At 36.8% G+C, this 21,340-nt stretch overlaps 4 protein-coding genes across 7 annotated transcripts in view; 1 reads left to right on the top strand and 3 right to left on the bottom strand.

The window, feature by feature from the left end:
• Positions 1 to 15,721, bottom strand: part of LOC108692612 (hypoxia-inducible factor 1-alpha) — a 45,944-nt gene extending 30,223 nt beyond the window's left edge. The window contains exons 1-3 of one of the 4 annotated variants that reach the window (XR_001931996.1): positions 3,303 to 6,063; positions 910 to 1,097; positions 211 to 359 (exon numbers count right to left, since the gene is read on the bottom strand). Coding sequence is in view for 3 of the 4 variants with exons in the window: in XM_018200949.1 (XP_018056438.1) it covers positions 211 to 359; positions 910 to 1,097; positions 3,303 to 4,483 (1,518 nt within the window). In the remaining variant the exon portion in view is untranslated. Of the gene's footprint in view, positions 1 to 210; positions 360 to 909; positions 1,098 to 3,302; positions 6,075 to 15,133 lie in introns of those variants that run through there. The other 3 variants (XM_018200950.1, XM_018200949.1, XM_018200948.1) reach the window with 3 other exon arrangements.
• Positions 15,722 to 17,391: 1,670 nt separating this feature from the next.
• Positions 17,392 to 18,004, bottom strand: LOC108692614 (mitochondrial intermembrane space import and assembly protein 40). Its single transcript, XM_018200952.1, has one exon. The coding sequence runs from the start codon at positions 18,000 to 18,002 to the stop codon at positions 17,568 to 17,570; it is 435 nt and encodes a 144-aa protein (XP_018056441.1). The 5' UTR covers positions 18,003 to 18,004; the 3' UTR covers positions 17,392 to 17,567.
• Positions 17,975 to 18,684, bottom strand: LOC108692616. Its single transcript, XM_018200953.1, has 2 exons — positions 18,529 to 18,684; positions 17,975 to 18,323 (listed from the first exon to the last, which is right to left on the bottom strand). The coding sequence occupies exons 1-2, from the start codon at positions 18,579 to 18,581 to the stop codon at positions 17,993 to 17,995; spliced, it is 384 nt and encodes a 127-aa protein (XP_018056442.1). The 5' UTR covers positions 18,582 to 18,684; the 3' UTR covers positions 17,975 to 17,992.
• A 2,295-nt stretch (positions 18,685 to 20,979) lies between these two features.
• The window catches only part of LOC108692613 (centrosomal and chromosomal factor-like), a 3,256-nt gene continuing 2,895 nt past the window's right edge, over positions 20,980 to 21,340 (top strand). The window contains exon 1 of the mRNA XM_018200951.1: positions 20,980 to 21,299. Within this exon, the coding sequence (XP_018056440.1) occupies positions 20,986 to 21,299 (314 nt within the window). The 5' untranslated portion in view covers positions 20,980 to 20,985. The remainder of the gene's footprint in view (positions 21,300 to 21,340) is intronic.

Raw genomic sequence — 21,340 nt, 5'->3', positions numbered from 1 at the left:
TTATAAATATAAAATTTATCAAAAATAATTTTATATACAAATTGGAAAATTCTTAAAAAAATGTTTAAAACGAAAGATAATGTTACTTAAAATATAAAAATTGTTTCAAAAATCATTGGATATTATTTCGTTTATGTCATTTATTAGTTTAGATTTCTCTTCATAATTATAATTAATGTTTATGAAAGTTTGTTTGATCATTTAACGTACTTGTGACACTCCGAGATAGTCTCTGACATTTTCTGAAAGGTAGACCATGTTGCCGTCACTGGAGAGTACTAACATAAAGCCGTTGAGAGCTTTTGGAAATAATTCATCCATCTTTGCGGACGACTCGGATTTTGTCAGCGTAACTGGAACTTATGTTAAAAGATTCATAAATTTAGTAGTTATTTAGTAGTTATAAGTTAATTTTATGACGTTAATTAAATCCCAAAATTATTTAAGATCGCAAAATATAATATTAAAATCTGAAACTATTTACTTTAAAAACCCACGCTTATCAAACTCTTTGATTTAAAGAATCAAAAATGGCTATATCTAATTGATAATATTTAATGAAGGGAAATCTTATGATATCCTAAAGTTCAAATAAATTAAGTATCTTAAGATACATATTTTCTACAAATTTATTTATAAGGATATATTATTATTATAGGATTCTGACTTGCTATAAAATTGTGAGAATAAAATTCCTATAAAGTATTCTACATTAAAATATATTTGAAACGTTTATGTTTATGTCCGCGTTTAAATATTTTGCAACAAATATATATATTTCTATATTTCTAGTTGAATAATATTTCTATGTTTCTAGCTGAATAGTATCGTATTTTATATCTCGAAAGAAAGAAACATCTTTGTTGCAGCGATGAAGACGAGCATTCAGATACTTTCATAGATACTCACTGGAATCCACGACGGCTCGGACTTTGAGGTAGGCAATCGCCAACCTCATTACGCTGGCCTTATCTAAGAGCGCTGCTTGTTCCGGTGCGACCGGAAGAGCAGCCGCAAGTTCAGTGAAGATATCGGTTTCTCTGCTACGTCTGCAGCGCGCTGCATCGCGAGATCTTTCCTTCCTCTTCTCGTTGCTCCTGCAATAACACGAAAAATTCGTCTAGCGGCTGCGAAATGAGCTAGTTCGTCCGATATTATTTCTATGGAGATTGCGCAATTTTTGGTCCTTAAGAATGTTTTATAAACCTGTATTATAGAATCTGTGGAAAATATGCTGATTACATTGTAAACTATATTTTAACCCTTTGGCAACAATATGAATTTAACTCTTTCGCTTACAAAGAGATCTTTGAGAAACAGAGTAAATTTTTCATTGTATTCTAGATTAGGTATATAAAACATCTGAGATAATTTTGGTATATTTATCATAGCTTTAAAGTTTTACTATTACAATTTTATCATCATATAAATCGAGTTATATTTTACCGATTATTATTAATATAAATTTAAATTCATTTCACAAAATTCACAATTAAAATATCGATGATACATTACTTGAGGATTAACATTCTTTGCTAAAACGCAAATTTTCAAAAATGTCATGAGAATTGGTGGAAAAATATGGTGGAAAATAAGGAACATTCGTGCACGTAATATAGAACTGGCCGAAAAATTAATGTTGATTTCGGAATATAATATATAGATATATCATTTTTCGTTTTTCACGTAAAATGAATCATGCATGAACAAGAGCTCTTCTGACTATCTCTAGACTTTTTTTTTTTCCGTAAACAGACATCTTGAAGTGCCTTGTAAGCGACAAGTGTAATGTCAGGTGCGCTATCACGCACGATAAACTGTTCTTTTTCGAAGAATTATAAACTAGTTCTGAATTAATGCAAAAAGTTAGAATAAAACAATCTATACTTGTTTCACTCTAACTTATTACACACACACAGTTCAGAACTTGGGATGGAAAAAGAACAGACCATAGTTTCATTGCTTGAAGGTCGTCAACTCGGTTCCATATTACGCTGTATTAGTCGCTAACCGCGCATCATGATGCATGCTGTGCAGCTGCGGACGCTACTTGATCTCGAAGCGAGGTTGCGCTTGATTACTAAGCGCAAATATATATGCGTATCGATAAAGAGAACATTTAAATAGTAGTTCGATAGCAATTGAACTTGTTTGATTGGATCTGACGTATTCAACATTTTATAAAATTATCAACTTCGTCTTCAGTTCAAGAAATCGTTTGAGCAATCTAATTTTAAACACAACAATCTTATGAGTTCGAGCGTGTCATTCGATTACTGTTATTGCTACAGAATGCAGCTATTAGCGGATTGGAAGGTGCATCTTTTCGGTCGTTAATCGAGAAAAAAACGTCGACGTTATCGCTAAGCGAAGCGTTATCATCGCGACAGGTCGACCTTCGAACGATATTGCTTTTGAAATCGATCCTACGATCTCGTCACGTTTTCTCTCCCTCACCGCCCTCCTACCGTTGGCGGACTCCAGTCAAAGTCAAACTGATCGACTAATCCAATAGAACGGTAGACATAATTAAACGTTGTGGAAAATTATCGTGAGGAAACGACTGTCATTTTCTCTTTTACCGCGTAATTAATACAAAATATTCCATATTGCATAAATTGCAAATAACATACAAAGTATGTTATTCCTCCTCCAATTGAACAAATAAAGTTTTCTTTCTCAATAACAGTTTAATTTGTTTAAGTGATTGAGAAATCTTATTTCAAAGTTAAAGAAATCAAATATTTCTTAAAAAGATATGAAAACCCTGAATAAAAGAATATACAAATCTACCAAAATTAAATAAAGTAATTCTAGTTGGATTCTAGAATTAGATTAGAAGAAAATTGATAAAATTCAATAAAATTAAAATATCCAGACTAATTTAAAAAAAAAATAGATTTAGTCTGTTAAATTTGATAATGCCATATGGTACTCAATTTTAATTATTTAAAATCAATTTTACAGGTCGCCGCTACTCCTACTTAATATGTCGTTAATTTAATTAAAACAATTTAACTCTGAAGAAAAATGTATTAAATTTAACTCAAATTTAATTTATTACTAAGTGCATATTAATATGGACATTGTTTACTTTTGAAATTAGAAACCGTAGAAATGGATTACTACTGTTCTCTTAATATTTAACAGTTTATAGCATAGCATAAAAAAATCATTAGAAAATTTCAACAAATTTCATTAAAATTTATTCATTTGTGATTCTATCGCGATAAACACGTCGAAGAGTCTAAGCAGATGAAAACGGAGAGAACAAAAGGACATTATGATGATCACCGACTTACAAGTAATTCTCGAGGAGTTGTTCGTCCTCCGCATTGTCGTAATGCCAATTATCGTTGTAACCATTCTCGTACATACATGGCGGTAAAACAGGCACATCGTAAGCGTACGAGGTGTCATAAAGGGGACAGCGATCGCTCGCCGGGCACTGCAGCCATCGTTCCTCGCTGCAGAAATTGAACAGTTCCGGGCAATCGTTGCAGAACCAATTGCCCAGTCCCGGGTCGCCCCGTCCCAGATTGTGTCGCCCTGATTCACGGGGCTGCTCCTCGGACAGCCTCATACCGCAAAATCGCGAATCGCTAAGTCTTGGATCGCAAAATGGCGGACCATCGTATCCTGAGTTACGAAGCCGTAGATCGTTGCCCATATCGCAATATCCCAGTGTACTGGGCCCCATATCGCAAGTTTGTAGATTATTGGGTGTTAGATTGCAAGAAGGTAGATCACGGAAATTCAGATCGCGGTGATGTTCCTGAGACTGATCCATCCTTACGACCTGTCCGTAGCGCGATTTCTTCGAATAGATCGCTCGATTACCCAACGAGGGTGGCTTGCAGCCGTCCGTCGGTGAATCGAAGTACATTGCGAGATCCTCGACATCAATTGGGCCCAGCTGACAAATTTTCGAGGTCGTGTTCGCCGTGCAAACCCCCGATTGTGGCTCGGCCAAGTGATCCTCGTTGCGGAACCACGTTGTCTCCGGATCGTCGCAGTCAGCACTCGCTGGAGCGACATTGCACGTCGCTGGTGCATTACTGCATGCCACGTTGCAAGTCGCACCAGGCGCATAAGGAAATCTCATCGTGGAGCAAGATGTCGTCTCGATATCGCAAGCTCGTGATCTAGCATTATCACCAACGTGTGACGTAATACTAGGAGAGGGTACGACAATAGTGTCGGGTAAGACATTGTTAAACGCGATCGCTGGACCATAAGACGACGGTGGCAGCGGTGGTTTCAGCAATTTGCGCGACGGGAAATCGATCTCGTTTTCTCTCGCCATGTGATGCGCATTGACACCAGTATAATCCGATACCTTGTCGATCCAGTCGTCGGGAAAATCAGAGCAACGACCTCGCTGTTGATGACCGTCGCCAAGAATGATGTTTCCACCCTCCTCCCTCGTCTCACCATCTTCTCTTTTTCTTTCTGTTGCCACTTCGTGCAAACGCGCGTTCATGTTTTAATTCCTTAATTTTTTATCCACGTCACTTAATCTTTTAGTTGTTCTCTACTTTTAAGAAGTTTTCTACTTTTTTTTCTTTATTTTCTTCAATCTTCTTTATCGGTTTTTTTTTTATCTTTTCTTAGAATTAATTATACTTATTTCGATCAAGACGAGCAATAGAAATTTGAGACTTCTCTGAATTTCTTCGAGGATCTTTCATCAACAAAATTTTTTCCGTTTATTTTATCCTTTTTTTCCTTGTTTGTTGTCTCTTTTTCTCCGTAAAGAACCGATTCTATTTGCGATTCAGTTCACAGTTAGTAGGAATTTCACGCTTTAATTATGCTAATTCTGTTGACGATTGTCCTTCACCTCTCCACGCCCGCTTTTTTCTTTCTTCATCTTTTGTCTTCATTAAAAAAATGTTCAGATTTCCTAAATTTACTCCGTTTATTCTTTTCCTTCTGAACTTTTATAATTTTCTTTATTTCTTCACTAGTTTCTTTGATAAGAGAATTAAAAATATTATCTTTACCATTCATTAACAAGTCAATCTCTATAATAAATTTAATCTACGTAAAAAGCTATATAAATCCAATCTATGTACATTCAATTTATGTAAAAATAAATTTTCTGCATTAATGCGTTTCATCTATTTTGCATCTCAATCATTTTCCACTCGCTTGAAATTTCATTCCTCTTCTTTCTCACATCTAGTTTTCTCATTTTATTGCTAAGAGCTTATCTTGATTATAGCCGATCCACGTGGCCAATGTATAATCAGGAATTTCCTAACACCAATAAAGAAAAAGGTACAAAAAAATTAAACTTGCTTGTATACCTGAATATTAATATTCAAATTTTTCTTCACAAGTGGAATGTCTGCGTTTTTTTTCCAGTCCTCTCTTTTCTAATCTTTCTTTTCTCAATTTATTCACACTTCGCTCTTCTTTTCTATTTTTCACAAAGTTGGCCTCTTTTTACACTCGATACGCACGTATATTCAATGACTACAATTTTCACGGAAAAAATAAAATTCCCTCAATTCCTATTACCTTTTTCTCTTTTAGAGTTCTTCACTCTCCTTTATCCGCTTATCCAATTCTATTCTTTTCGAGTTTCATCCATATCAAATGATTCGCACTTATTTTTTACGTATCCTTTACGTCTCTACAATCATTTTCATCCCGCCTTCAGTAATCAACAATAGTCGCAACGATTTTTTTCTATTATCTCTTATCGGCTTATCTTTTTTGTATCTCTCAGTTGTTTCTCTTATTCTTTATCTTAACCGAACTAGGATTGAAATTAGATTCGTGAGCGGAATGTCGATGATTTAGTTTAACGGTCCGTCGAGAACTCAACCATGAGCGGGATCGTCATCTTCGTCCTCTTGCATGCTCCCTTTATGTAAGTGTGACTTTTAATCCACCTTCACGGTTCGCGCGATACTAAAGCCCGGTAGCAATGCGATGCTATTTCTGCTGGACGTTCTGAACGATCGTTATCTCGCACATCGATAACGATACTCTATCATCGACGCCGTGTGCGAACATAACAAATTCACTGAGCACGTTTTTACCATTTCAGACATTTTGATTTATCTATTGTGGCTCATCAAACGTTGACGTTTGCCATTCTGCAGGTTTCTGACGCAATAAATTATTGTCATCATGCAAACAACGCTACGAATTCAGCGTAAAAATATTTTTGCAAAAATATTTTTGTGATTTTTCGTATAAAAGAAACAATCGCGAATATATAATTGAAATATCGATCGATCGAATTCATGGAATACGTGATAGTAATTTATATCTCTCACAGAAATGTCGATAGAAAGGAATATGTTGAAAAACAATGCAATTAGCATATTTTTGCATTAATTTAACACGTACGCTTGTTACGATTCAGATATAAATCTAGCTGGAAATGAATATTTTAGTGCCATATATCACTATTTAAAAAAAAAAATTGGCAAATTAAATATCTGAAGAAACCAAATTAATCTTTTGGGAACACTATCATTTTCTGGCATTATGTGGGCATTTTGATAAGTTAGTGACTTTTTAACTTTTTTTTCTATCAAAACTTGACATATTTTTCAACAGTCTCCTTTTAAAAAGTCATTGACTTTTATCAAATTGCCCATGGAATTATGTTGAAGAGATCTTAACAAATTTCGAATTAAGAGACACTTGTCAACGAAAACAACGTTGAGGCAAAAGAGTTTATTTTGCTTTGCGTTTGAGTTTATCTTTTAATGGAAGCAATAAATGGGTTATTCTCACTCTCTGTGGTCGTGTGTCTAATGACTTTCCGGTAATTTGAATGCCTGGTGGTCGGCCGCTAACATTCCTATCGCAGAAGATAACGTGATCCCCAACGGATATCGCGCGCTTAAAAAGAACAAGAGAAGCTGTGTCCGTCACAAATCACTCACAGAAAAAAAAAACGGTTTTGCTGAATTATTTAAAATTTTAGCTAAATACAGATCGAAAAATAAATTTTACTGAATTGTCAAAATAATTATATAGAACGCTCAAGCTGATTCTAGAATATCAAAATTTTTTGCAGTATTGCTCTCTTCATGCTTGAGTTTTCTAAAACTAAGTTTACTAAAACTAAACATAGATCGATTCTTATTTTCAAGACGTTTTAAGTAACGTTTTAAGACATGTTTTAATGCGGCCCTCTGATTGGTTCGTGATACCTCAAAATAGAACTTAAGACGGTCTCAAATAAGAACTTATATTCAATATAAGAACTTATATTTCATAAGATTATGAACTGGCTTAATCATATTTTTAAATTAATTAAAAATATACGTAAGGAGTTACGAATCAATGCAAGGTTTTTAATACAAATAATATAAATCTCAATATACAATATACTATTTTGATGGCCTAATTATTTTGATGGACAAATTATTTTGTATCTATATCTATACACTCTAAATTTCTTACAGCGAAATCTCAATAGAGTGAAAATGCAACCAGCCTTGAAAAAAAAGTGAAAATATTTCCCTTCTTGAAAAAGAGTGACAATTGTCATCCTTTTTAGAGTGAATTTTCACTTCAAAGGAGTGAATCTCATTCCTTTTTTTTTTTAAGTGAGATTTCACTCCTTTGAAATGAAAATTCATTCTAAAAAGAGTGAAGATCGTCACTTTTTCTCCAGAAATATTTTTACTTTGAGATTTCACTGAAAGAAATTTAGAACGAAAACTTTTATATGTATCAATACAATCATTCTTTCCGTACTCGCAAACATTTATCCGGCATTTTTTTTTAGCGAGACCATGCAACCTGCACGGATGCAACGCAATCCCGATGACGGGTATGTAATCTTGACGCAACCTGCGCGATCCTTGAACCGGCCGCGTAATCCTCGTGGCGAATCATGCAATCGGAAGTATTGTCGATACGAAAACGCGGAAATTATTTCGCAATCATTTCTATAATATGTCAATCGGCTACATTTATTTAGTTACGGTGAACGTTTTTTGCAACCTTCGATATATAAAATCTTCATGTTACACTCGGTTAAACAAATAAGCAGTGCGTTTTTTATCGCGCCTAAATTTCATGGAGGATATTTAAGCGATGATTAATACTTCCGGATGTGACATACGATATGCATACAATACTCTAAGCCGATTTGGCAGGAAGAATCTAAACATTTACGTACAAAGTACGTTTGCACATGATATTGTTTCTTAGGATTTCTATATAGTAGTGACGCGCGAGGTTTTTCCAAACCGCGATTAAGTATCCTCCAATCGAATTTAATGACACGTCGTATAATTTCGGTAATGTACTTGAAATCTTTTAGCGAATTCGATTGGAACGCACTTACAATCAGTACGCACTGATGCACATTAAAGCCGTCGTACAAAAGTTAATGTAAATATATATCAGTATACATTTATAAATAAACATAAAAACCGGTTAAATCATGAAATACTCAACTTAGTTTACATCATGCACTTGATACACGTACTAATTAGTAACTGTCTATTAAATTATTTTAATTTCAGCGATCAAAGAATAATGTACTAAATTGATATAATGTGCATCAAAATGATTAAATACACATATGTATATGTTTACACGTATCGCCGGAATTAAGATAATTCAATAGAAAGTTACTAGTTAGTATCAAGTGCACGATGTAAACTAAGCCAATATACTTTATTGTGCTGTTAAGTAAAATATGTATTAATTTTATAATTTGAAATATTTCCATTTCATTTTTATTTAAATCAGTGTACGGCTTTAATATGCACCAGCGCACACTAGTGCATCTTGAATTCGCCATTAGATATCTTGAGAACAGAAAGCAATCTACAGGGTGTTTCTTAAAAAGCAGATACTAACATCATATAACGTTATTTCTGATTAAAAATTGAGCCGAAAAATCTTCTACCATTTTGCAATTTTCGTTAATGATTGGGCAGCTGGATACGCGCTTATTTGGCAATATTTAGAAATTAATATTTCGTCAACCATTACGGAAATTGTAAACAATATAATATATTATAGGACGAGTGATAACACAAATTATAGAAGTTTAAACGGTTTAGCTGTGAATTTATTACTACGAATTTATATACTGGTCCTTAAAAATGATGAATTTTTCGATTTTTCGCTACTAATTCTACTAAATTATCGCAGTAATATCATGACTAGCAATTTAACAAATTTTTTATGCTTTTTCGAAAATTGTAAAATTATAGAGAATTTTTCGATTCAATTTTTAATTAGGAATAACGTTATATAATTAGTGTCCACTATTTAAGCAATACTCTATATATTATAGATTTTCTTATGGAAATTTGCAATTCAACATAATATTCTAAAAACCAGCTTGAGTGTCATGCATAATTATTTTCAAATCTGTATTTACTTAAATTTTTAGATATTTCAACAAAATAATTCTTTCTTTGTAGTATTTTTTACAATTAACATACGAGAATCATAAAAAATTTATAGGCGAATTCTAAATTAGATGCTTATATTAAATACTTGAATATAATGAATAAATTTCTATAAATTTATTAATTCTCTGAATTTCTCAGTTCTCTGAATTTATTAATTCAATTTAGGCCCGGTTCCACCAATGTAAGATTTAACTTAGTGTTTATTTTTAAGAATTAGAAAAAGAATTAGAAACCAGGATATCTAATTCTAAAAAAAAAGATAAAAAATAAATTGAGATTAAAGTTAATCTTACATTGGCAAAACTGGGTCTTATAGAGATAAAATTCAATCTATGTTTCACTCAGCTGACCAGATGCGTAACGCTGTCAACGCCAAGTCGCGATATACGAACAATTAAGAAAGAAAACTTTGCACAAGTCCTCTGTTGGTCATGCGTGCACGCGTAATCATCGCGATATACACAGCATTTCATTTCTGCCACATCATCTTTTAATGGATGGAGTCTTGACTAGTTTGGAATCGGGTTATCGCAAATATCAAGGGAAATTACCTACCGCAACTTCCCAGTCATGAAATCTTGTACATAATTATAGGAAAATTAACATTTCGAAATAAACGTCCCAGTTAGAATTAAGAAGGATATGATGTCAACCGATGACAATATCGAGCCAAACTCTTTTCTTTTCTTCTTTCTGATTCTGTCTTTGACAGATAACGCCGCTGAACATCCTGTGCAGACTATGCATACGTGGCTGGAGAGAAGAGAACTCCCCTCGCTCATATCATCACTTATACAGAGAAATAACTGTCACAGCAGACACTCTAATTGACATATTAATCTCTACTTCCCCTGCCTATCCCTTTGTAAACCTCTATCGATCACTTGGCGAGACATACAGTAACTTTTTGCTTGCATAAATATGTTACATTGTGACAAGATTAATCGAAAACGCGTTATAACGCGATTATGTCTTTATTTCTTATAATATTAAGCTTTCTGATTAATTTCAGCAGATGTCGCTATTTTGCTATTTTATATAAAGTGTAATTAATCTGAGCAGGTTGCTATTTTGTCATTTTATACAAAACTGCAATTAATCTCTTACTGCCTAAGGAATAAATCTTTTCTTGGCGATATAATTGCTTACAATTATATTTATATTACAGATTTTAAAGAAAATACCTTGTATTTAACTAATTAACTAATGATATAAGATTTAATATTGAAAGTTCGATTACTTAATTACTGGAATTTGAATGATCGAACTTTTTTTTCTCCAATACCTCATAATTCGATTTCAATGCTCGCAAAAGTAATTTAAATTCTATGAGAAATGTCTCTGCACCACTAATTCTTATACCCTCTGTAAAATTATTCAGATCCTCAACTTGATGTACTATGAAAAATATTCACGAACAAATCTCACGCACAAAAACATGTTAAATTTTTAATCTCCACACATGAATTAAAGTTTTGTAAACCGGGAAAAAACTTGTTTATGTCAGAGGAATATTGCGATAACAAAGAATTAGAGTGTCTTGTCCGATGTAGTGACTACGTGACAGAAAGTCCGTGTAAAAGGGAGTAAGTAACAATCATCGCGTTGCTATCATTATACTTTTATATTTGATAATGATAACCCTACGTAAATGAAATATTTTTTTTTGTTGCTTAGTGCGCTATCGTGCATGCGTGATACGTGCCGAATGTTGTTTTCGTCTTGTTACGGTCTACCGATGACTATCATATAACCCCACTATGACGCTAATGATTTCCTCGTAGTTTCACAGTATCCGAGCAGGTTATTTTAGAGCGTGTCACGCGAGAGACCCTCGCGATTCAGAGGAGAGGGAGAGCAACTCCTCGTGACTCTTCCTATGGACCACTTCTCGGGAAACGCAACTCCTCTTAAATCACGCAACGTGAACCCCTTTATTTATATTCGCCATTTGAGAAATAGAACCACGATGGAACAATGTTTCCCCGGTCAGATATTTGAGAGAGGAACATTATTATTTTTTATTGGGTTGAATTCAATTAGAATTAATGCGGGATGATGGATCGAAACTCCCGAATTATAATTAACGTTGACGTATGAAAAGAGCATGAAAAATAGAAGATCACCAATTGTTATCGATGTTAAAGTCTGAACTTTGGACGACTGATTACCGACATAATTCAACGGTATAAAATTTTCCATTCTACGCTCTTATAGAGCGAAATCGGAGTGGATAGAAGTATAACATTGTCTAATTTGGAATTACCGTTGTCATGGACGTTGTTATCCGCATGATAAAGAATTAGCTTCTCTCGTGTGAGAGAATATAAGTGAGAATGGTTAAAGGTGAACTTTTAATAGTAATAATAATAATATTAATAAAATTGACTTCATTTCGCAACTTACGTACGCTCTTCAACAGTTTTTTTCAATTCTATGTTTTTTTTATCATTTTATCGAGGAAATAATTAATTCAAATTAAATGGCTGAAAATATCGAAATTATATTTCGATTGCAAAATTTTGATTCTATTGATGTACGGAGAGAATTTTTTCTTAGAGATTATCCTGAAAATATGATAATTGTGAGACAATATTGTATTTCGAAGAATTTTAATGTAAACTTTCTCATTCGTTAATAAAACTACAATAAAGTATAAAATATGTTTGACTGATTTTACTGAAGTGCATGGCAAAAATATTGTATTGTACTGTACAACTATCATATTTCAGGGTAAATTTTAAAGGAAAATTCTCTCCGTATGTATACTATTATATAGAGTGGGCTTTAATATTCTGCGCCCAAACTTTAAGATTTTACAGGAAAAATTCTGAACAAAAGTTTCCCAGAAATATGTGCATTTTCATCTCATTTAAAAGATAATTTAATTTTTGACTTTTCCAATTTTTTTTTTTCTTAAAAACGCATTCTTTCCCTGATATTTATAAAAATGTGTAAAAAAGATCATGTTTTCATAGAGTTTTTAGAAATTAACTTTTAAGAAATTAGCATTTTCCAACCTTCGTTTATAGGAAACTTTTCGAAAATTAAATCTATAAAATCTCCACAGTCTGATCGAAACGTCCGAGTTCATCCTGTAGATTTTTATTTTTTTATTTATTGTTAATGAAGATAATACTATACTTGCTATAATTTTATGATACATATAGAGCAAAAAGTATTCGTACAAGGAAATTTGTTATAAAAAAAACTTTATTTGAAGAAAATAAACATTAATTAGCCATTTTACACATGAATACATTCTGTTCTAATATAAATAAACGAGCTTAGCATTCCTGATTTTAGAAGCTAAATTTCTCGTCTATACGAATACTTTTTGAGCATTGAAACAATACAATTTTTAATTTTCGTTTATTTTTTGGATGATATATTTACAATCAATACACATCATTTTAGTATATATAATTTTAAGAAATATACAGTCTATTTTATGAATAAATTATTAATTATCCAACAAGAAATAATCGTTAATTAAACATCGAATCGACGTCAAATTGGTGTTAAAATTATCGAATTTATATTAATTCGACATCAATTCGATGACTCATTTCTCCCTGGATAATATTTACTTTTTAAAAATAAAGTTTTTTTTAAAAAATATTTTCTCTGTAAATACTTTTTGTACTCACTGTATATAAAAATGATCGACAAAATCGGTAGATTCTGCCTCATCAAGAAAATAACTAAAAGTTTTTATCTATCTATTTAAACAATTGATCGAAATCAATTACAAATATTACAATAGCAAAATATAACTTCTATTGTTTGTTCACTGATAACGATTGAGTACGTTTGGCTTAGTTGGTGGTGTAATATGATGAAATTTTCGTAACTACGCGTGTGAATATAGAACATATCAATGCGGGATGTATTCCTGGATAACCGATAAACCTTTTATCATTTTACGTAATAGCACCTAATGAAACACTGAAATATAATCAGAATTGTCGACGATTGTATAATAAACGCTTCGCGATCGCGCGCGTGCGCGCGATCAAGAAAAAAGAGAAATTGAATCTCGAGTTCTTTTTAAAAAAGACTATCGGTGATGTCGCATCGACGATATTTGAAGTAATAAATATTCCGTTCGAAAAGCGGTAGTTTATATTATATTGCGTGTACATTTCATGAGCTTGTTGCGCCACGACATAAAAAAGATCATTCGCATACCAGCGTGCCGCTGAAAAATTAAACAGAAAAAACAGGAAAAAAAAATTCCTTTTGGGGACATTAAATAAGAAAATAAAATGAAAAAAAAATGAATAAATTCTTCATCCTAAAATACTCTAACTTTTCCTGGATTTTCAGACAAAATTTTGTAATTTTCTTTCAATATTTTGAAATTTTTTGATCTGATTTGGAAACGTCTAATATTTTGTTGAGAGAACTATTTATAAACGTATTAACTATTTATAACTATTTATAACGTAGAATGTTATTATATTAATTAATGTTGCTGATGATACTTCTTGCATTTTTAATCGTAATTTTTGCATTTTTAAGTTGGTAATATTCCAAAACTACATAGATATGATGTAGCCATACTAAACGTTTTTAAAGTAAAAAATATTAATTTTCTAGAAAAATTATGCAAAATTTCCTGACATTTCTCTAATTTTTCTGCTTTCCAATTTTGGCAACCCTGGAGATGTAGAAATATAATACGTTATTTAAATTTGATTCGAATTCGAATCAGAAATAAATGGCGATTTTCAAAAAATCAAATCTCAAGTTAATAGACAAAATCATAGGTGGCTATAGCAGAAATTTAGTTTAATGACGTATAAATAACAGAATAAAGAAACCAGATCAATTTTAAAGTAGCAAGTCATAAATAAGTCGTAATAATGAAGGGAAAGCAAAACTGGAGCAACAATGTGGTATCGTAAATAACTTAAAGACCAATCAAAATAAGACAGATTGGCTAATAAAAAAAGAAAAGATGAAGCATCTTATTGACACTTGTTTAGAATTTCTTTCGTCCGATTTAAGAGACTTAACAGCAGAGGAAGGAGGGAGAGAGAGAAAGAGATAAAGACAAAACGAGAAAGAACGAGAAAACGACAAGTCCGATAAAGAATCCGCGAGAGCGACAGAGACAGAAGACGAGATCACGTGGCGTTAGACAAAGACGGAAACGAGCGCCGCCTGGAGGTGCGAATGAGACGAAGCGTTGTAATCAGAGAAAGAGACAGAGTGACGATCCGTACATCAAAGAAGCAGAGCGATTGCGTCAAATCACACATACACGCACGTTTTTCTCGTTTATCTTTCTCTTTCTCTCTCTCTCTCTCTCTCTCTCTCTCTCTCTCTCTCTCTCTCTCTCTCTCTCTCTCTCCTATGTTCACCTAAATCCCATTAAATTACAATTACGATATTATTACAAGTCTGTTTTTTGTAGCTAAACTAAGTAGTACGCTTTTAAAACTTAAAATGAGATAGATACATGATTTGATACGTTTGGCGAAAACAAGAGAATTCTAGTAGTCTAGTGCGGGAATAAAAAAAAACAGATCACATGTTAACATCTATCGTTCAAACGATACAACCGCAAGTGAAAATTCACGTCATCCTGGATATATGATCCATACGGTCGATCCGAAAATAAAGACGCGACTTTCACACACTCTCTCTTGATCTCTACATGTCTCTCTTTGTCTCTCTCTCTCTTCCTTTCTTGCGCGCGCGCGCAAGCGACTCACCTCCTTTTTTCCTTGTGTTTCTTCTCCTTCTTATGAGTGTCCATGATGAGGCGACGTTACGATGGACCAAGGGATGATCACGACGCGCTTCTCCACCAGCAGCACCGGCGCACGAAAACCAGGACACTCTCGGTCACTGCCAAGGAACGTATCCGGGGGCGTGCGCGCGCGCGCGCGCTAACGAGTTCGCTCTTTTCTAACCGGCCGACTTGACGGAAACTTGGCTTACTGCACTTTGTTCACCGTCTATAAGTCTTTCCGTCTCTGTCGCTCCGTAAATCTGTCTCGGCGTCGGTATCGGTGATCGATGCTCGATCAGCTCGATGCTCGCACGCGACGCGTGTCACTACTCGACGTCGCGCTGCGCTGCGACCGAGAGACAATTTAGACAACGGGCAACGACACTTTTCAACACTAATTCCGACGGGCGCACGGGCCGCGAGAGTAACGACAAACTCATAGCGTCAACGACCACGACGAACGAGACGTTGTCGCTACCGTAAACGGCTACTGGCGAACAGCGGGACTCTGTTATTATCGCGTTGCGCCCGATAATACGCCGTACGCGATGCTAGTGTCACGACTACATATGTGAGCGGAATGGAAAGACTATCCGAGGGGGTCACAGGGGTGGAACGAGCACGCGCGCGCGCGCGCGCGCGCGCGCTCGACGTCACGCGGCTAGACTCCGCCATCGGGCGACGTCTGCGAGAAGTAGCGAGTGATCTAGACGGCACGCGGTAGATTTGAATCGTTAACATCTCTGAAAGCTTCTCACGAAATCATAATCAAGACTCTTCTATAATTAATGGCCACAGCAGAGACTCTTGTATAACACATGATGCATAGTGCATAAAGGAATCAACCCTGGTGAAAATTTTTCTTATAATTTTTATATGAATTGGAACATTTTTCAGAAATACTCAGAAATATTCGGAAAGTTTACATCTCCTCTCAGAACTTCTCATACAAGTGAATTCTGAAATATTCTGAAATTTCTCATCCCATAATTTTTTAAAAAGTATTTTTAAATTTTTCAGATTTTCTAATATTTCATCAGAAATTATACTTACAAAAAATCTTAAAAATCTTACGATATTTCATAATTAACATATATAAAAAATTCTGAGAAAAGATGTAGATTTTCTGAGAAATGTTCCAATTCATAAAAAAATGTGAGAAAGTTACAAAATTATAGAGAAATTCTGAAAAATTATATGAAAAATTCTAAGAAAAATTTTCATCAGAGAACCAATTGAAATTCTTCTTTTCTATGGAATGGAAAGAAAAGGAAGATTCTGATTAGTTGATCCGTTTATGCGCCATGCGTTATGCGTTATGCAAAAGTCTGTGCTGCGGCTTTAAGGCAGGAGAAGAGACCTTTGCATAATGCATGGTGCATAAAGTATAAGAAAATGAAACTAATCGAAATCTTTTATTGCATGAAAAAGTAGGAAATGTGAAGGGTTTTCATTGCTCATTTTCTTATATAAGAAACGTTATGCAAGACTTCGTGCTCTTATTTTTAATAATATTCTACATTTTTAATAATATTCTGCATTTATTTAACATTTATTCGATTTACCTGTGGAAGATTCCTTCCTATACAACACAGTCCTCCAAGAGACGTCCAGAGGGTATTCTAGAACATTCTGTAGGCATCCGCAGGATATACTCGAAGAACTATTGTGTAGATTGGAAAGAATTGTATTGTCTCCGAGTGCAGGACAAAATCAATTTTTTAGAGAAAATCTTCATAATGCATCATAAAGATATCCCTTAAATAAAGTATGCGTGAAAAGAAGATTTAAATGAGGAAAAAATAGATACAACAATAAGATATTTTCCATTTTAATGTTGTACTTCTTTTCACATTTTCTATACTTAAACTGAAATATATCCGCATTACAAAGAAAAGAGGAAAAAGAATAAAAGTGAAATATAAGTTATAATATAAATTATAAATACAGAAAAATAATAATAATAAGTTTTTCTTTCCAGACAGAACTGAATTCATTTCGAGTTATATTAGTTTGCAAAGAGAATGTATAAGATTTAAATATAGTGAAATTTAATTTGTTATATTACTATTCCAGCTTCGGTTTAAGACTGTTTTGCAACAAATAATCGATGCACTGGAAATTATACAAGTTCGTAAGAAATATTATTTAATACGAAGAACTGGATATATCATTTTTCACTCATGTGTCTATATATAATAGTAAAAAAATAATAAAGTTCTTCGGAGGATTCCGGATTATTTTGAGCCACAATTTTACTTGCTCCAAATTGTTCGCAAACTTAATAGATCCAACTTTAATTGCAAATGTTATTTCAAAAAATTTATTTTGAACTATACAGGCAACAGGTAAAATTAAGTTCCTTAAAGTAATTAAGATAGTAAGACACATGTAAGAAACAGAAACTATTATTGCTAATCCGCCGCGCCTTGACTAGCAACCATCATCTTTCTCTTATCTTCGCTACTCTCCTGTGGCTGCTTCTTCTGTTCCACCTCTTTCCCAATCTCATCGTCTTCCAGGTCGTCTGCCGACATGCCCTTGCTCTCGTACAGAGCCGGGTATTGCGACATACAGCTCTGCATCGTCTCGAACGCAACGCGACAATCCGAGCCCTTTGGGTCTGCGGTGGAATAGTGGAAGCAGGAGAAGGCTTCACGGAATTCTAAACCGCATGGCCCAGTCGCCATGCCTCCTAGACATGGGCAGTTCCAATTGATCTCGCCATTGGCCAACAACAGCCCGGGACTGGGCTCCGGTTCAGGAAGACTGATTTTGCTGGGTACTGCATGATCTTCCTTAGTCGCGAAGATAATGGTGTCCTTACCCTCTTTATATATCATTGGCATGGCGAAGAATCAAAAGGGACTTCTCCGTGCTGGAACGTTCTACTGTCAGCAGTGAATGACAATAAATTCGGTGATGCTCGATGAACTGTGTACACGCAAGTCTTTCCCTCGTATTTTGTACTCAGAGTCAGACTCGCTCGTAATCGGACGTAACTGTTACGTGAACAGCGTAGAACAAATCTACGCTTTTCAGGAGAGAGCTTTAGAATGTCTACAGAACTCTTGGCTCCTTCCTCTCCGAACAGCGATCGGACGGCTTCCAAAATATTCTTCTTGAGATACACAGGAGACACTATTAGATCAGGATCCGATGGAATTTCTCTACAAATAGAAATAAGTTTTGCTGTATCCTATATTGTAGATAAGAATTTTCTAAGCATGCAAATCTCTCGGTTCTCGGCGACGGTTGTCGCGCTCGCTCGACAATGGAATTGAAACTCGAGGGAGTCGCGCGTACAGGTTATGTCACGCAGTGACTAGTCGTAATAATCGCGTCTATGTATGATGAAATAGTGAATGTACTAACAGAGAAACGTCTAAGTAATACATCTTACGATGAAGCGCCGACTCGCCACTCATGTCGACCTCGCGTACCGAGGGATAGACATCACAGAAATCCTGGACGGTACTTACACGTGATGCACTGACTTGCACCAATTTGCATGGCGTCTGAGCGGTGCCTTCACCTCACATGCCCTCGCACTCTGTCGCACTCTCGTAGTGGTGGACAGCACTGACAGCAGCGCCGGTGCAGTACTGCCAAACGCGTTTTCCCAAGAATGAAAACCCATGTCTTTAAATTTTCTTCCGAACTTTTTCATAAGAGACATTTTCTTTCTCCCTCTCTCTCTTCCATGAACTTCGGAAATTATTTCATTCCGAGTGCACAAAGTGTAAGCGAAGCGCAGTGCGCGATGAAGGGCATTTAAATCCGTTCTTTAACACTACGTTGCGACTCCAATTAAGCAATAATCTCTGACGACAATTACTCCGAACATAATACATACCCCATTATTATATAATATTAGAATTAATCAGAGTAATAATAAATAAGTACATATTAAAAAGGTAAATGAAAAATATTATTAAGTATTGTGAGAGAAAAATTCAAGCGGTTTTGATTCGACAATTTAATAAGTGAATTTACAAGTAAAAATTTTCAGACGCAAATTCAATTTTATTTCAAATGTCTCAAAGCATACGAAATAAATGCATATCCTATAAACGGTAAAAATTGGACATTTCACACCCATCGCTTTCGGAGCGTGTAAACCCGGCATTAGCCCGCTCTCGACGATCGACCACGCGTGAGTGCCGGCAAGGCGAACGTCCGTCGGGCGTCGGGAGGGGAGTCCGTCGAGGGTCCCCCAGGAACTCGGCTCTCAGTCGCAGCTCGGCTGTCAGTGCGCGACGATCGAGCCGCGTTCATCTGCCTGCGTTGCGCTCCGCGCATACACACACGTACATACACACACCCATACATTATATGTAAATGTAAAAAAAAATACATACATAACACGTACGCACGCACGTTTGACGCGTCCGCACGCAGGCCGTACGCACGCCGCGGTGTAGGACGTGCCCGACACGTTCGAATCGTAGATCGTACACGCGGACGCGAGGGTGGAAAACGATCGCCGTGGTTTTTGTACATACGCGGTATAAGGGTGCACGTGAGGGGGAAAGAGAGAGAGAGAGAGAGAGAGAGAGAGAGAGAGAGAGAGAGAGAGAGACGTGTCGAGGAAGAGACGATCCGAGGAGGCGGAACGAACCGGGGGATCCATGCGTCGCACGATATAGACGGCGACGGCGCACACATAGACGCGAGTCGCGACTGAGCGAACCGAACGCGCTACTACGCCCAGTCAGTCGGACGTCGGCACGGGCCCGACGACATCCCGACGATACTCCAGTGCTGATTACACGACGGGGTTCCCACGGGTTCGCCTCGCGAGTAGTTGACACGCGGCGCAGAGTGCTGATCCGTAAGCGGGGCGGCGGGCATCGGCGACGATCGGATTGCGCGACCCGGACCCTCGAGCGATTCGTGACAGTGAAGTGAAGCACGCGTGAGAGGTGGTCGCGAACAAGGAGAGCCGAAGAAGACACCGGTCAATGTGGTAGACGAAGAAAGAGAGAGAAGAGAGAGAGAGAGAGAGAGAGAGAGAGAGAGAGAGAGAGAGAGAGAGAGAGAGAGAGTAGGGAGAAAGGAAGAGGGCTGCAGAACGGGTGGTCCTGACAGCGAACGGTGACGAGAGAAGACCGACCGTCCTGAAAGAGCGAGCATTAAATGCCAGGGAGAGTAATAGGGGCCCCCGTACGTAATTGGCACACTAGAATGAGTTTTTTGTCCGAAATAAAAGAAAAAATGAAACATGCGATAGTATTAATACTATAATACGTTTGCCGCACGCGCTGAACTTGTCTCGGGATCGAGCTTTCCTCGGTGTTGGATATATCCTTTTGGTCCAACCCTTGGCTAAGGCTATATCGCGGCGATGAGCTATATCCTTTTACTCCGACTCGCTCGAGAGTGCGTGAGTTTAGTCGGGGAGTATCGTTGTGGCCGTCACTGACCACCCCAGCAACTTCGTCCCCGTCATCGTCATCGTCATTGTTTTCAACAACGCAAGGACGAATACTTCGAATACCTACCTACCTCGAGATAGTCGAAGGCGAGCGGCGAGCGCAATCTCAACCGGCCTCTTTCTCGCTTCCGCGGCGCGCTTTGACGACGGCGAACGAGGGGACGGCGAAACGGGAAAATCAAAACGTTGCTCGAGACGACCAGAGAAGAGCAGACGGAGAAGAGCGGACCGTCGTCGAGGAAAATCATCGCGAGAGTTTCGCGTTATGAAAGCCTAGCGTTCGACACCGTGGGTCATCGTGGGTCGTCAGCGTCGGGCGTGCGAGAAGGGACGGCCACGGCGGCGCGCCGGCGGAATTGCCCGGATAGTAGGAGGAGGAGGAGGCACCCGACAACATGGCCGCCGCCTGCTACGAGAAGGAAGTGGTGGTAGGTGCCGCCATTCATCACGGACATGGACACCATCATCACCACCATCACCACCACCATCATCATCACCATCATCACAGTAACGGAGTCGTCGCGTCGTCCGCCGTCGGCGTCGGCGTCAGTGTCGGCGTCGGCGGGGTGACCGGGCAGACAGTCCTCCCGGCGACGTCCACAGGCCTTGACGATGCTGCTGTCGTCGCCGCCGCAGCCGCCGCTGCCGCCGCTTCCAGCAATCCGTCGTCCTCGGTGACGAACCCTGCCAATGCAGTCAATGCAGCTGTAAACGGTGGCACATCGGTGACAACTACGAGCGCAGCAGCTA

Source organism: Atta colombica, unplaced genomic scaffold (assembly GCF_001594045.1).
Source record: "Atta colombica isolate Treedump-2 unplaced genomic scaffold, Acol1.0 scaffold78, whole genome shotgun sequence".
NCBI classification, from domain to species: Eukaryota; Metazoa; Arthropoda; class Insecta; order Hymenoptera; family Formicidae; genus Atta; species Atta colombica.
This window is presented reverse-complemented; position numbering and strand designations above follow the sequence as displayed.